General features: G+C 30.5%; 3 protein-coding genes across 3 annotated transcripts; 1 reads left to right on the top strand and 2 right to left on the bottom strand.

Moving 5' to 3' along the window:
- Positions 1 to 749: 749 nt before the first annotated feature.
- On the bottom strand, positions 750 to 4,418 carry LOC145752123 (NXPE family member 3-like). Its single transcript, XM_082568373.1, has 5 exons — positions 4,267 to 4,418; positions 2,593 to 2,788; positions 2,310 to 2,532; positions 1,794 to 1,953; positions 750 to 1,719 (listed from the first exon to the last, which is right to left on the bottom strand). Exons 1-5 carry the CDS (start codon positions 4,416 to 4,418, stop codon positions 750 to 752), a joined length of 1,701 nt encoding a protein of 566 aa, XP_082424499.1.
- Positions 4,419 to 7,893: 3,475 nt separating this feature from the next.
- Positions 7,894 to 11,237, bottom strand: LOC145752286 (uncharacterized). Its single transcript, XM_082568547.1, has one exon. The coding sequence runs from the start codon at positions 11,158 to 11,160 to the stop codon at positions 8,845 to 8,847; it is 2,316 nt and encodes a 771-aa protein (XP_082424673.1). The 5' UTR covers positions 11,161 to 11,237; the 3' UTR covers positions 7,894 to 8,844.
- Positions 11,238 to 12,340: 1,103 nt separating this feature from the next.
- LOC145752032 (uncharacterized) lies at positions 12,341 to 13,371 on the top strand. The gene is made up of 4 exons (XM_082568259.1): positions 12,341 to 12,401; positions 12,512 to 12,577; positions 12,870 to 12,996; positions 13,237 to 13,371. Exons 2-4 carry the CDS (start codon positions 12,516 to 12,518, stop codon positions 13,369 to 13,371), a joined length of 324 nt encoding a protein of 107 aa, XP_082424385.1. The 5' UTR covers positions 12,341 to 12,401; positions 12,512 to 12,515.
- The last annotated feature ends 1,896 nt before the right edge of the window (positions 13,372 to 15,267 follow it).

Raw genomic sequence — 15,267 nt, 5'->3', positions numbered from 1 at the left:
ACCTTTAATTTTTTTTACCTATAGATAAAATTCAAATAGTATTTAACCAAGTATACTTTTAAAAATATGGCTGTGCTTATGCAATACCGCTTACAACCACACCTCTATGTCAAAACTCTTGTTTAATACACGTGACCTACATTAAAATCAACATTGTAAACTATTTGTGTAACAGAAGTCAAAGCTATGCATAAATATTTAAAACCAAATTATAAGTTATTGTTTAAAATTTATCCATATTTCAATTTTTTAAATTCAATAAGTTACATAATCCAACTGTTTTTCCCACCAAAAATAAAATATAAAAATAGATAAATGTTGGCGATCTCTCTATTTTATATATATTCATCTTCTGATCTTTAACAAAGTAATTTTTGGTTTTTCAATCCAGTCTTGACAGCCTGTAATATTTTTTAATTCAGTGATGTACTGTCTTAGTGATAATCATTTGATTAATAAAAGATTGTAAAATCTAAGATAAGAATTGGAATACAAAACTTCGTTGTGATATCCGGTAATTTAATTTTTTCAAAATGTTTAATGTTTACAGTAGTCTACAGTTTTACTACTACCCTTATTATAGTACGTTACAATATTAGATTTTATGTAAATAGTACTTTTAACTAAATATTTAAATATAGAATAAAAAACATAATTTAAATAAACCAACTGAAATAAAAACAAAAACAATGCCAAATATATTTTTTTTAAATTAAAAAATCACAGTGAACAATAACAAAAACTGCAACCTATTTAAGCTTAGGACAAATATGACTAAATATGTGTGAAGCTTGTTGTTCTAAAGGATCCGGGTATGGGTGAAAATTTGCAGTTTCTAAGGGCCAAACCGTGCCAAAATCCCATAAATCAATAAACTTGACTGATTTCATTCCCTTAAATATATTATACATTAACATGTCTTGGCGTTTTCCAAGCCATTCATAGGCCCAATTTAGTACGTTATTTCCCTTAATAATAACTTGTGTGTCAGGGTATCTATCAAGTAAACGTTTTAAAGCGTCTCTGGCACCCAACAAACGGTGTATGTACACTGAAGGTTCGTAAAAATAAACGTGTGGGCCGTAATTCATTATTATGTAAACATTTTTGCCGCCTTTAAGTTGATCGAACTGGTCACTAAAGTACGGTCGACTTGAAGGCGGGCCTGGATTTTGTAAAGGGGGCCCATGTGCCCTGTAGTACATCGTAATGTTGTTCTTATGGGAGCGAGACACTTTAGGTTGTTGCCAAACGGTACCTGAAGCGGGACCTTCAAGTGTCGTAAATAAACTTTGCATAACCAAGGTAAAAAATTGCCTAGATGTGGAATCACCAATAAAATATATAACTGTGTTCCGTAAACATTTATCTAGTTTGTCTAATGACGTCATACTACGCCTACACTCCAGTGACCACCACTGACCCTTCGAAAAGAAACCATTCGGTCGCTGTGCAAAACCTGATACCAAATTGTCCTCTAAATTGCAAAGTTGTATTTCGCCAGAATTTAACTTTCCATCATCCACAAAAAATGTGTAACCTGAGCCTGCTATGGGGTCTATGTTTGGAAAGACATAGCTTGGTTCGCCATTAACATTGTTGGACTGCTTGAAAACAACATTTTTTATGGGCGAACATACTCCAGATATGGGCTTCACAGCAAACCAAGGTTCCAAATTTCTCGGCAGAGTATAGTCGCACAGGTCTTTTTTCTTGTACCTAGAGTAATAAATATCATTTAAAATATATGTTAAATACTTAAATAAACAACAATCAATTTAAAAATTAGTAACCTCTCATTAACTGTTAAGTCGACGTTACATTCCACAAGTTCCCCTGTTTCAAGTTCACATTCATAAGTAGCTCCTTTGTATTCTCGCTCAGATGTAACATATATTATATTGCTGATTGACTCAACAGAAGAAACCAATAATACCTCCAACTGCATCATACCTTGAATAAGATGCTCTTTTTAATCCAAACTTACAAAATGATAAATTTGGTAAAACATTGTAGACCACATTAAGTCGTGGTTAAATTCAAAAAATCGTTTGCGATGTTCTTATGAGACGTAATCTACAGCACCAACTTTAAGCAATCCAAACACTGGACAATGTAGCTTAGATCAATAATTTATAAAACAAACATGACAACATAAAACTTAGGTTCGTGTAAAACACTCCTATATTTTAAGAGCTAGGTCAAAATTATATTGTTTTGGACTTGATTATTCTTATACGTATATGTATTTATACTCTGTACATACATGTATTTATTCCTGTACACACCACATGGATTGATCAACAAACCTTTAAACAATAATTCAGCTGAAATTGTATACGTTCCATTTGAATGATCCGTAATTTGAGCAGCAATACCACTTGGTCTTTCAAGGATGAAATCTCCGTATGTTAGCTTAGATCGAAAATAATCACCACCAAGGTTCTTTTTATTTCCGTTGCAGTTTTTTGCTTGAATAACCGCTTTAAACTGGTCGCCTACGTTATATTGCTTTGTGCCATCAAGAATTACCTGCGTATAATTCGCACAGGTTGCTAAATTACCATCTAATTTTGGGTTCAATTTTTTTACAAGTGCTAGATTTCTGCTTAGTTTGGGAAAATATGTTGTCCAATTTAAAATTTTGTCGGTGTATTTGTCTATTTTTAACTGAGAACTGTTAACCGATTGACCATACGATTTCAGAAAATGTAGTCCATAAAACGCTGACTTTGGGTTTTTCACTTCGGAATAAAAATAAAACTTGTATTTTTGTTCATATTCATTGCTGGTTATTTTATAATAGCATATTAACATCAATGTGGACAAGCAAAATATCAAGCCTAACACTTTAAAATACGACCTTCGCATTTTTTCTTGTTAAAGTATCTTTTGTTCATTCTAGATAATACAAGAGAACTTGCTTTAAGGCATATGGTCCACCTAGCAATTATCACTTATATTATTTAATTTTAATTTAATCATGCAATACACTTCTACTATATTTTTCTACCTAGGCAAATTGAAATACTATGTTCCAATATTTTTCTTCCAGCTTTGAAACAAAAGGCACATGGAATTGTAGTTAATAATTACCTAGTTTTATTTTCTGTAAAAAAACAAACAAAAAACCAGGGTCTTAAACTATCTAAATTAAACAATAAAATATTTTTAAGTTCAAACGAACATAAATACCTAACACGTCTCACATTTGAATGAACTAGATTTAAATACACCTTTATTTGTGCTAGACTAAAACCTTACCCATATCTTAGAGAAACCGTTACGTTTTAACAATAGATTTTAAGCGCTGCAAAATTCCCCTAGCCAAACAAAAAATGAATTGAAGTTAACCCAGTTGTTAGCCCGCTACAAAATTTGACAATCGGACTGAAAAGAGTTACTTAAATTAATATTCTAAAGACATCGTTATTCTTAAAGAATAATGTAAACGCCCCCTTTTCTAATTTTGTTTAGCAAAAAATATATAATCGTTTTCTCGTGTGATTCTAAAGCATTGGTCAAAAATAAGTTAACCGTGAAGCATTGTATATAACACAGAAATGTGGTGAATAAAAACGTAACTCATGAAATTAATTACTGATAGGTCACTGTTGTATATTATCTGTAACTGTTACTAAATGTTGTTTACACGGTTTTAATTTTCCAACCATTTATATGTACTTCGATTTGAAACTCATTACTTAACCAAGCCCCAAATACCAACTTTATATTTTAAATTACACTAAATCACATTTTTCTTTTATCACAGGGAAGTAAAACAGGATATTAAAGTCCAATAGTAATTTATTGTCAAGCAATAGAATAAATAGGCTTCAAAATAAAACTTTTTGTGGCCTAGTATTATTTCAAAAAACTATAGGCATTACGCTTCACCTTGTTATGCCAAAATCCCACAATTCGTGCCAAAATCCCACAAATCTATAAACTTAACTGATTTCATTTCCTTAAATATATTATACATTAACATGTCTTGGCGTTTTCCAAGCCATTCATAGGCCCAATTTAGTACGTTGTTTCCATTAATAATAACTTGTGTGTCAGGGTATTTATCAAGTAAACGTTTTAAAGCGTCTCTGAAGCATTCGACTTTCCCACATCGAGGATAAAGATATATACAAAAAAAAACAAAAAAAAAACAAAAAAAACAAACGGTGTATGTACACTGAAGGTTCGTAAAAATAAACGTGTGGGCCGTAATTCATTTTTATGTAAACATTTTTGCCGCCTTTAAGTTAATCAAACTGGTCATTAAAGTACGGTCGACTTGAAGGTGGACCCGGATTTTGTAAAGAAGGCACATGTGCCCCGTAGTTCATCGTGATATTGTTCTTATGAATGCGAGACACTTTAGGTTGTTGCCATACAGTACCTGAATCGGGACCTTCAAGTGTCATACATAAACGATGCATAACTAACGTAAAAAAATGCCTAGATGTAAAATCAACTATAAAATATATAACTTTGTTCTGTAAACATTTATCTAGTTCGCTTAATGACTTTATACTACACCTACACTTCAGTGACCACCACTGACCCTTTAAAAAGAAACCATTAGGTCGATGTGGTAAACCTGAAGTCAACTTGTCTTCTAACTTGCAAATTCGTTTATCGCCAAGACTCAAACTTCCACAGCTGTATCATACCTTGAATAAGATGATTTACCAGGACAAAACAAAATCCAAACAGGCAGCAAACTTATTAAGATTGTGCCGGGGTAACAAAAGTTTTTTTACGTTTGGATATACCAAAATTATATTGTTTCACTTTGTTATTCTTATATATACATTTGCGCGTATTGTTTTACATTAGTTTGGTTGTGTTATACGCACTTTGCTTGCGAATTTAGCAACGCTACGTAATCTACATACCTTCAAACAATAATTTAGCTGAAATTGTATATGTTATGTCCATTATCGATCTTATTAAAAATTTGAAATGATTTATTAGCGGGAGGTCACTTTTAGTGAGCTTCGGCGTTTCACGCTGAATCATTCGGCTTGATCCCAGCTGCGGGAGATTTTTCACTCCCCATCGTCATTTATGACGCATTTGTTGTTCTGTTTATCGATAATGCTTTGTATTTTCTTTATTGTTTGTATGCGCTTTCTCCTATTTTATTTCGCTTTAAATAACTGGCAATATAGCTTTTTGGTCAGTTCGCTGGACGTAAAAACTCATAAATAAGTAAGGTCGAAGTAAGGTTTAACACACAATTAGACTTTCGCTTTTATACTTAATTTGTTGATTATATACTTTATAGTTTGTGTTTCATGTCATATTTTTGTGTCGCATTTATTTCGCATTTCCTGTAGTTTCAATTCTGATTAAAAGCCGCTTGTACAGATTACATTTGGTAGATTGAATCCTTGGGCAGGTTTTGGTAATAAGTTAGCGAGTTTGATTTAACACGACTATTTTGTGTATTTTAATTAAGTGTGGCTTTCTTATCGATGCTTATCTTTACAGCGTACTCTATTGGAGTTTAATAATTGTTTAAGCCATAGTAGTAGTGTATTAGATCCTACAGTATACGTTCCATTTGAATGATCAGTAACTTGAGCCGCAATACCACTTGGTCTTGTAGCGAATTATTAATTACTTAATTTTAGTAACAGTTTTTAGTTGTTGGTTGTTTACAAAAATATATAATTCTGGCTAATTCTTACGGAAATAAACGCTGAATTTAAGTAATGTCTAAATCCATGTTTATTGGGTGGCGTCCGTTCAGAAGAACGAAATCGCCTGACTATTTTTAAAACGAACATTTGCACTTAATAAAAAGTAGAAATAAATCGTTGGAAAATAATTCAATACCAGAAAAACGAGGTTAGAGTTTCCATGTAAAAAGAGTTGTTAAATAACCCGCAAATTCGATAAACAAGTTATAGTTTAAAGCATTGAAACTTATTATTTAAATAGAAAGGAAAAATACGCCAAAGCTTGACAGCAAATAAATAACAATTCCATTTCAAATCAACATCAAAAACTGTTTTTTTATAAAATTAAAAGTTAACTTATGTGGATTTATCCAAAATAAGCTACAGTCTTTCAAGGATTGAATTTTCGTATGTTAGCTTAGAAAGAAAATAATCACCACCAAAGTTTTTTATGATCCTGTTACAGTCCTTTGCTTGAATAACCGCTTTAAACTGGTCGCCTCTTTTATATTGCTCCGTACTGTCAACAATAACTTGCGTATATTTTGCACAGGTTGCTAAATTAGCATCTAACTTTGGGTTCAACTTTTTTACAAGTGCTAGATTTCTACTTAGTTCGGAAAAATATATTGTCCAATCCAAAATTTTGCCAGTGTATTTGTCTGTTCTCAACTGAGAACTGTTAACTATTTGACCATACGATTTTAGAAAATGTAATCCATAAAACGCTGACTTTTGTTTTTTTACTTCATCATAAAAATATAACTCGTAAAATGTATTTATCATTAGTTATTTTATAATAGCATATTAACATTAATGTCGATATGCAAAATATTAGCCCTAAACCTTTGTAGTACAACCTTCGCATTTTCTCTTGTTAATGCATTTTTTGTTCACCCCAAATAATGTAAAAAGTAAGTTTCTTTAAAGAATCTAGCATAGGCTTATATCAATTACCATACTTAACAAAAACTCCTTGTAAATGATAATTGAATAGTTTTGTGTTGTATTACAGTTACTGAAATTAGTAACGTAATTTAAACGCCGATCCCTAAGGTTAAGAATAAAATGGCCTTTTAGATAAAACTTGCCTAATGCTGTAGACTGAAAATGAGGTTTACTAACTTTGTGTTTCTTTATAAGATTTAAATTGTGTTTAACTGTATGTTTAACCTGTTTACTCTTTTTTTAGTTTGTGTAAACAGAGTTAAAGAGGGATTTTTTAGGTAATTAAAATCTACATTTTGGTTAAGCTTTAATAAAATAATATAATCTAATTTTAATAACATTAAACTTTACTATATAACATTTTATTTGAGCTAACTAAATGCAAGATTAATATTTATGGTTTAGCTGTTAAAATAAGCGGATGTTATTTATAGTTCAAAATTACAATCAACTGAATTTTATATAAATAAACAATTAAAACTAGCGTTTTAATTACTTTTTAAATAAAATACCAAACACGGACATTTCTTGAAATTCAAGAATGTCAAAATTAATGACTTATATTTAAATTAACTAGACTTAAATTGTCTTATAACAAAAGCTTTCTCGCAATGGACTATTGACTTATAACAAACAAAAAATTAATTAAGTAACTCTACCTTGTTGCTCTTATGCTGTAGCACCCGTGAGTAAGGCTATATAAACAGTATAAACTTTTGCGGAGCCAATAATTAACAATTAGAGCTAGGTTTAATTGCGGCGTAATATAAATACAAAAAAATGTAATGTTATCGGGTTTAAGTTTAATTTTTAAAATTATATAGAATTTTAATTAATCACACATATCCACTTGTTAAATAAATGTATCGTCACAACAAATTAAATGTATATTAAAAAAAATTTAAAGAAGTGCGCTTCATGCTGTAGAAATGGTGTAATGGTAAAAGCAATTGGCTTTGCAACATTGTGGCTTTTTAGTACCACTATAGCCATGTCGTACCACTTTTTAGTAGGGGCCTAAAAACGATTTTAACTTCTACTTACCCAAAATACTGGGCCTGAATACCGGGCAATAATAATCAATAATACCAATACTCTTAAAGTCATGTTTAGGCTAGTTTAGAGGTAACTGATATACTCTTTGTTGATTAAAATATCACGGAAGAAGTTAAATGACAAAATGCAATACATAAGTAATGGGCACTTTATTTTGCAAACAGTGCATAAAAATCCCCTTATTTGTTTTATTGTCAAATAGGTTTTGAAAAGAATAATTTTGTGCAGTTTATTTACATCTTGCTCTTTAAAAGAAAAACAATAATGATTTACAACTGTACAAAAGTTAAAAAAAAAATTAAAAAGAAAAATTTGAAATGGCAAATATAAAAATATTATTTGATTTATTAATAAAAAATGTTGGATCACTTGTAGATAACATTCCTCTAAAAATTTAGACCCGCAAAAGAAATAATATGCGAGAACCGTAAAAGTAACAAGAACAATATGTAATTGCACTTACAATCCCCTTTCATTAAATATATAGTCGTTTGATGTTAAAATATAAAAATACATATTTCAAAGATCTATTACTGTAAAAATAAAATTTGCAAGGACCATCAGGGTACATAGTTGTTCAAAAACCATAAGCGATTTAAAATATTGAAACATTTTAAAAGTAAAATAGCATAAGAAAATACATTAAAAATTTTACTATTGGTAAAATAGTTTTTGGTAATAATAAAGAAGTTCATGTTTAAAAAAGCTTATAAAGCCTAAAAGTTTTTATATAAAAACTTAAAATAATATTGCCCCATACCTTAATAAAACACAATCTTAATCAACGACTTAAACTTTTGTAACGTCTATTTAAAGTGTTCGTTATATCACAAATGTTCTTTTTCATATGTGTTATGGCAGTTACTTTCTCTATACCATCTAAGGTTTGATCCCCACGGGTTTTATGAACTACTTCTGCTGAACCGGCATTTGATTAGCAGTTTAATTATCGGGCAATTATAACCCATAATATTTTTAACCACCAAAGGCAACTCAATACAGGGCTTGGGTAACTGATGTTACTCTACGTTTAAGTCGTAAAGTCGACCTTCTAATATCAAGAATAATAATATATACAAAAAAATATATAGAAGCCACTTTTTCCACGAAGAGGATAGTTCAAACACTAACAAATTTCATAGAAAATACAAACACAACGTTATACAAAAGAGTTGTTAATGTTTTGAAGTACTTCAGAGGGATTGCTTTCAAAGTCAACTGGAGGACGTAAAATCGGAAAATAAGATTCTGATTCAAAATCTGATTGAGAATTATCGCCGCTTTGAAAGTCACGCGATGTAAAAAGCTCCGGTTGTAGCAAACTATAAGATTGTTCTTCGTCATTTTCTTCTATTTCGTCTATTTGAGAAACATTTTCTGAAGGGTCACTTTCTTCTTCAGTTAATGAATGTAATTGCTGATTTAACAACAATCCCTTTACTGTGGTAATACTTGATTCATTTGTTTCAGTTGAAGACAAATCATTTTTCTTACAGAAGCTTGAGCACATAAACGAAGAACCAAGGTTAGAGCTTTGTAAATTTGACACACAATATGAACTGCTTGTGTCCTCTGGCTGAGTTTGAATTCTTAAAATGGGAGAAGGAGGTTTTATTTTCATCCTTATTTCTTGCAGATAGTGTGCATCATCAATTTCAGGAACATCTAGTTGTTCTGCAAGATTTTTCTCCTTGTAATCACTAAACCAGTCTTCATTTTCTTGAGCAAATTTTACCGCCTCTAATATTGTTTGTTGCAAATAGGGGCCAAAACGATTAATTTGTGGATTGCCGTAATAATTAAACTTGACCTTTTTTTGAATTTTATCTTCGCCCTTTTGAAACATTTCCATGTCTTTCAAATAGAAGTAAAGTGGTTCAAACCCTTTCATTAAGTTAAAAGTACGGGTTGAATAATCATGAAAATCACTAGGTATGTCATCCTTAGCTGAGCAATAGTCAAAGTATGCAAAAAAGTACTTTTTACGGTTGTTTTTAATGTACAAATCACGCTTAATGTCAATTATTACTGGAGTAAATAAGTCCTGGGAGATGTATGAATTATTGCCCTTTTCTTGCCATCTTTTTTTAGCCCCTGGCGACCAGATTACGATTATTTTTTGGGATTCTTTATAAGAATTTTCTAACCAGGTGGCATAGTCTACCATAATTTCAAGCTTTTCCCACAGTTCAATTTTAACATCGAAATTTAGATCAGAATCTAAGTACTCTGCAAATTTCCGAACAACATTTGTATGATAACTATTGTCAGCAACAAATACGATAAACACTTTAACGGGAATGTTAGGTTCAGAAGCAGATGTGACATGATATAATGGCTCAGCATTAATTACTTCTTCCCACGGCGTATTTAAAGTAGAATTGCCATTACAGTTATTGGGGTCAACAGAAGCTGGAATTGAGACCTGAACTGAACGTTCTCTAAGATGGGGCTTCAAGGTTATTCCAGGGCAATTCCTCATTGTTGACCATATTTGAGCATGGTAATTGTAAATAATAAAACCAATTACACCCACAAAGAGTAAAACCCCTAAGGGTACAACGATAGGCAAGACCAAGTTGGTTTCTGGAGTTTTTATGCACGACCCAAAATTAAACTTGGTTTGTGCCCTGATAGGACCGGATCCACCACCCCATACTTGAATTGTGTAATTGTGATGCAAATAATATCCATTTAATTTTATTGTGTGGTTGTTGAAACTTAAGGGCAAATTTGAGTTGAAAGAAATCTCATTGTCATTTTGAAGCAACAATATGGAGGCAAAATCATATTTTACACTGATAGGAACATTGTAACTGAAATTGACTTCACCATTTTTACAATTTATTGAGTTTTTATTCATAACAATAAAAAGTTGTTTTTCTGGAGCACAACTTAAAACCTTGGCTAATCTTTTGTCTTCACAAGAAGGTATCTTTATCTTAAAAGATGACTTTTTTGTGCCTGGAATATTAAAAATAAATCCTCTAATGGTTTCTCCAGGACTGATTTCCGTTGTTCCTAACTTTCCATAACAATCATAATAAAATTCTGCAAATGAATGATCGTGAAAATTAAGATTGTTCTGCAAACAATAGTATTTTTTGAAGTCCCCTTTCTCTCCTTTAAAAAGAATTTTGTAACCCTTCAATTCACTTATGGTTGATTCTTGGTTTGGACCCCAGGAAATATTTAATGCAATTTTTTTCCCTTCATCGTACAAGTACCAGAATTGGTTTTTGATGACTGGTTTATTAATATCAGAATTATCAGATCTAGTTATGTTAAAACAGCTAGTGTTTTGCATTCGACATTTTATGTTATTGTTCTGGTTAGTGTTTATATGCTGAGAAGTTGTGGAACAATCATTTGAACAAACATCACAGTCTGAAACTGCAATAAATAGTATACAAAGAAAAAGTAGCAAACATATATTTTTAACCCAACCAACTATCCAGCTGTTTTTTATGTTCATGCTATCTAATAGGCTACCACAGAGTCCAGTTTAAGACAAACTGCAAGTGCAATCCTATTACATTTATTTTTGTTGGATTATCATCTGTAAAAATATCAAAATTATTAAATTAAAATGACAATTTGTCAAATTTTAAAAATGAAAATGTTACAATCTTAACTCTGACCCTTAACTCTGAAATGTTTATTATTAGTAAGTTTGTTATAATTAAAACACTTCAATTTTAAAAAGCAGAATTTTGCAAACTTAAAATTGTATTTAGGCTATAAATTGATTAAATTTTTTTTATAAAATGGAATATTTTCATAACCTACAAATTTATTAAAAATATTTTATTTTAGTAACAACCCAATATTTAACATAAACATTTGCTAAATAAAACCTAAACAAGATTGTTTAAATATATACAATGGAAAAATTAAAATCGAAAAATTAAAATTTTAAGGAAACTCAAATAAGGAGAAAATCGTTTTAAGGATGCTTTCCCTTCTACCCACGCACTTTAGTGGCATCTTTTTATCCTCAAGCAACTTGCTTTTATATAAAAGTAATTAACAGACCCAGGGTTTATTTTCAAAAAAATGTTAAAATTCACTGTGCCCACTTTTAAAGACAAAGGGTGTAAGTATTGTTACCTCGAAACAGATTCGCATTTGGAAGTTTTCGATATTTTTGCCTGTTGTGATAATTAACTTTTTACTAAGTTGAAAAACATACGTTAAGTAAGAAATTGTTTTTTTCTTATTTAGGAGGTTAAGATAAAGGCTGTTCTATTTGACAAATTGGTTTACCACGAATGACATAAATTTAGTTGATTTTCTTTTTAGCCTGAAGGACATATGGCAATATGTCTAAATATGCCTGCTTTATCATATGGGATGTTGATAGATAGCTATTCTTCGAAATGTTTAGAAGGTATTTTTTATTTAACTCATTTTTATATAGCCTTAACGCTTTTGATTGGCAGGTGTTTTTCGTAATAATTTAATTTCAAAAGCTCCATCATTCAAATCAATGCGCTTTCGCGTAAACGAAAATATGTTTTTTTAAACAAAGCGACAGTTCCTTACAAAATTAATAGAACCTTCAATCAATCTATTTAAGTGTTGGATTGCATAGCTTATTGCTAGCCTATTTAGTTTGCTAAAAAACAAATATGGTTTGGTATATAAAAGGCAACGCAAATATCTGTATAATTACAGCTTACAAACGAACATTAACTGATAATAACACCTATAAAGGTAAGACTGTTTTATTATGATATTTGTCAATTTAATTAAGGAAATTTTCTGGTTTTATATTGTTATATTCTTTAACAATTTAATAAATATTTTTCGACTAATTTTTGCAGAAAAATGAAATTTGCTATTTGTTTGTTGATCGTTGGACTGGCATGCTCTACGGAAGCGGGGTGGTTGTAAGTTTAGACCTTTACAATATTTTTTTGTTAATATAACTAAAGTATGAAAACTGTATAAAATAAACGTAAGCAGTCTTTTATTTATTATACGGCAATAAATAAGGCGATGCCAGTGTGCTATGTTTTGACGTACAAATTTTAATCGTGCATTGCCGCTCATGTTAACGAAATGAAAACACCAAGAATCCAACCTACAGATTTGGGGACTTGAAAAATTTACTTTACAATAATGTTAACGCCCTTTATATTATTAATATTAACCTAAATATTTCTTTTATTTAAATTGCAGTAAATCGATTGGACGTAGTCTCAAGAAAGTAGCATCCAACCCATTGGTACAAACGGCGGCAAAAACGGGTTTATCTATGTTGGCGGGCGATAAAAGTCAAGCCGAAATTCAAAATCTAAAGGAACAGGTAACGACACTAGACAAAACATCACTTATTCTGATTTTAAAAGTTATGAACGAAAAAAAACTCATTTTTAGCCTATTGCAAATTTAAAACAAAATGTTGTCCAAAAGTTTTGAAAATTATAAAAACACAATAAAATTACCCAAATATACCGATAACTATTTTAACATTTTAGTTATATTTAACCAATTAGTTTTATGTTATTCTTTAAAAATATTACTTAAAATATGTTTTGTTATTCAGGAGCCCTTGAAGTATTTGAGCCTCATGTACGATTTGAGAAATGAGCTTTCCACAGTTTTCAAGGAAGATGCGATAGATGAAATAATGAAGGAGATGGACAGACAGATTTCTGGCGAAACTGATATGATCAACTAAATTGATGACAGCTTTTTGTGTTTTAAAATGCTTTGCGGGATTATGTGTTTTTTACATTTGCAATAAAAAAAATAACAAAAAAGTGATTGTGTAAAACTGTTTGACCTACTTAACTAAAACAAGTTTATGATAATATCAATGATAAGCATACATTATCAAATTTACACGAAAATTTTTGATTAAATTTTTAAGCTTGAGTTTACAAGATTATAACACCTTTGTTATAAGCACAGCGTTAATGAATTATTTCTTTTTTTGATGTCTAAGGTCTATAAAAAGTTAAATAAAAAAGCAATTAAGGCAAACGTATTGTGACATCAGCGGAAAAGTAAACATACGACCAACAAATAAACTTTTAAATAAGTTATTACGAATCTTGTGACCCAAGTATAAACTATTGATCATTATATCATGTAACAAAAATCGGTAAATGTTTCAACAAATTGGATTTTGTGATCTTGCCATGATTTACTACAATATTTTTGTGCAAAAAACATATTATTTATTGTATGCTTTAAATCACTAGATTAATTTTGTCACTTTTTTAGTCGCATTAATACATTATGTATTTTATATCTTTTCATTACTTTTGTTAATGCGCGAAAAAACATGAAAAAATTTAAAAACATTTTGTTTATTCTTATTGTTTACCAAAAAAATTCCTATTTTTACCAACATGAGGCTATCTGTATATTTAAGTCACGAGGTATTGCTTAATGTTTAAATAATCCACCAACAAATTAATAGTTAACCAGGCCTGGGTAAAAATCAATGAACAAACATCCATAGCAGCTCATGAGTATCATTTCATGGATAGTATTTGTTATTCTAGTTACATATAAAAAGAGCAGTTAAATAATTTTTATTTAATATATTTTGTATAACATAGTTAAAGGGCTAAAACGAAAAAAAACAGTTTATTAATACAAATTATTTTACATTTAAGATATTATTTTATTAAATATTGTAGAAATTTATCGTTTTTTTTTATTTTTAGATTGTTTTTAACTAAAATGGAAAATCCATCAAATACCGAGAAAATGGGCATGCCCCCAGCTTACACCACAAATGTTAGTAAATTAAAAGTTAAATCAAACTATAAGTAGAATATATTAATATATATTTAATAAAAAAAAATTTTCTTTTTAAAATAAAAGTCTAGTAAATATTTTTCATTAGAATGATGGTGCAGGTCCTTCAACCAATTACGGTGCTCCTGTTGGTTACCCACCACAACAGGGGTATGGGGTCCAGCAACAACATACTGTGCTCAATAACTTTGGGGCCCCACCCCCACCTATGCAGCCAACCCATCAAGTGACCTATGTTACCCAACAAAATACTGGCTTTAATTCATTGAGAGCAGCTATACCTGTTATGCCCATGTGCGTGGCCATTACTCTGTGTGTTGTAAATATCTTTTTGCCTGGAATTGGTGAGTTAAGCTAAAAGAATATTTTGTAAATGGAATTCGGATATCATATAGATTTTAAATTTGATGTAATTTTTAATAAAGTGTTGCCAAAATAAAGGCTAATTGTTAAAAAAAAGTGTTTTTGTATATATACTAGAAGACTTTAAATAGTCTCTTTTCTTGTGTAATAACGCAACAAAAAAGCTTTTTATAACCGCTTTCACAAATTGATTTACAGGTACTGTTATAGCCTCGTTTACAGCGTTTTGCTGCTCCAGTAACACACAAACGGGGGGTGACAAATTTGGAATGTTCTGCCTCAATTTTTGGGTCGGTTGGTTTCAGTTGCTCACAGTGTTTGTGTTTTTGATTGGTTGGGTTTGGGCAATCATGTGGGGCATTGCTTTTATTACACTGGCAGGTATATCGAAGTTATAATAAAAGTCTTGAAAAGCATATCTGTGAGACAATTCTGAAACATT

This window comes from Corella eumyota, chromosome 1 (genome assembly GCF_963082875.1).
Source record: "Corella eumyota chromosome 1, kaCorEumy4.1, whole genome shotgun sequence".
NCBI lineage: Eukaryota > Metazoa > Chordata > Ascidiacea > Phlebobranchia > Corellidae > Corella > Corella eumyota.
Note: the sequence above shows the minus strand (reverse complement) of the source record. Positions and strands in the feature narration are given on the sequence as shown.

Bases quoted from the DNA above. Each gene is read 5' to 3' on its own strand.
- LOC145752123 (XM_082568373.1), bottom strand. From the start codon at position 4,418: ATGACACTTGAAGGTCCCGATTCAGGTACTGTATGGCAACAACCTAAA. The intron at 2,533-2,592 runs GTAAAAAAATTG...AATTATACGCAG, and splicing joins TAAGCAGAAATCTAGCACTT to GTAATTCTTGATGGCACAAA. The intron at 1,954-2,309 runs GTTTGTTGATCA...ATCTTATTCAAG, and splicing joins AGCTGAATTATTGTTTAAAG to GTATGATGCAGTTGGAGGTA.
- LOC145752286 (XM_082568547.1), bottom strand. From the start codon at position 11,160: ATGAACATAAAAAACAGCTGGATAGTTGGTTGGGTTAAAAATATATGT.
- LOC145752032 (XM_082568259.1), top strand. From the start codon at position 12,516: ATGAAATTTGCTATTTGTTTGTTGATCGTTGGACTGGCATGCTCTACG. The intron at 12,578-12,869 runs GTAAGTTTAGAC...TTTAAATTGCAG, and splicing joins TCTACGGAAGCGGGGTGGTT to TAAATCGATTGGACGTAGTC. The intron at 12,997-13,236 runs GTAACGACACTA...TTTGTTATTCAG, and splicing joins TTCAAAATCTAAAGGAACAG to GAGCCCTTGAAGTATTTGAG.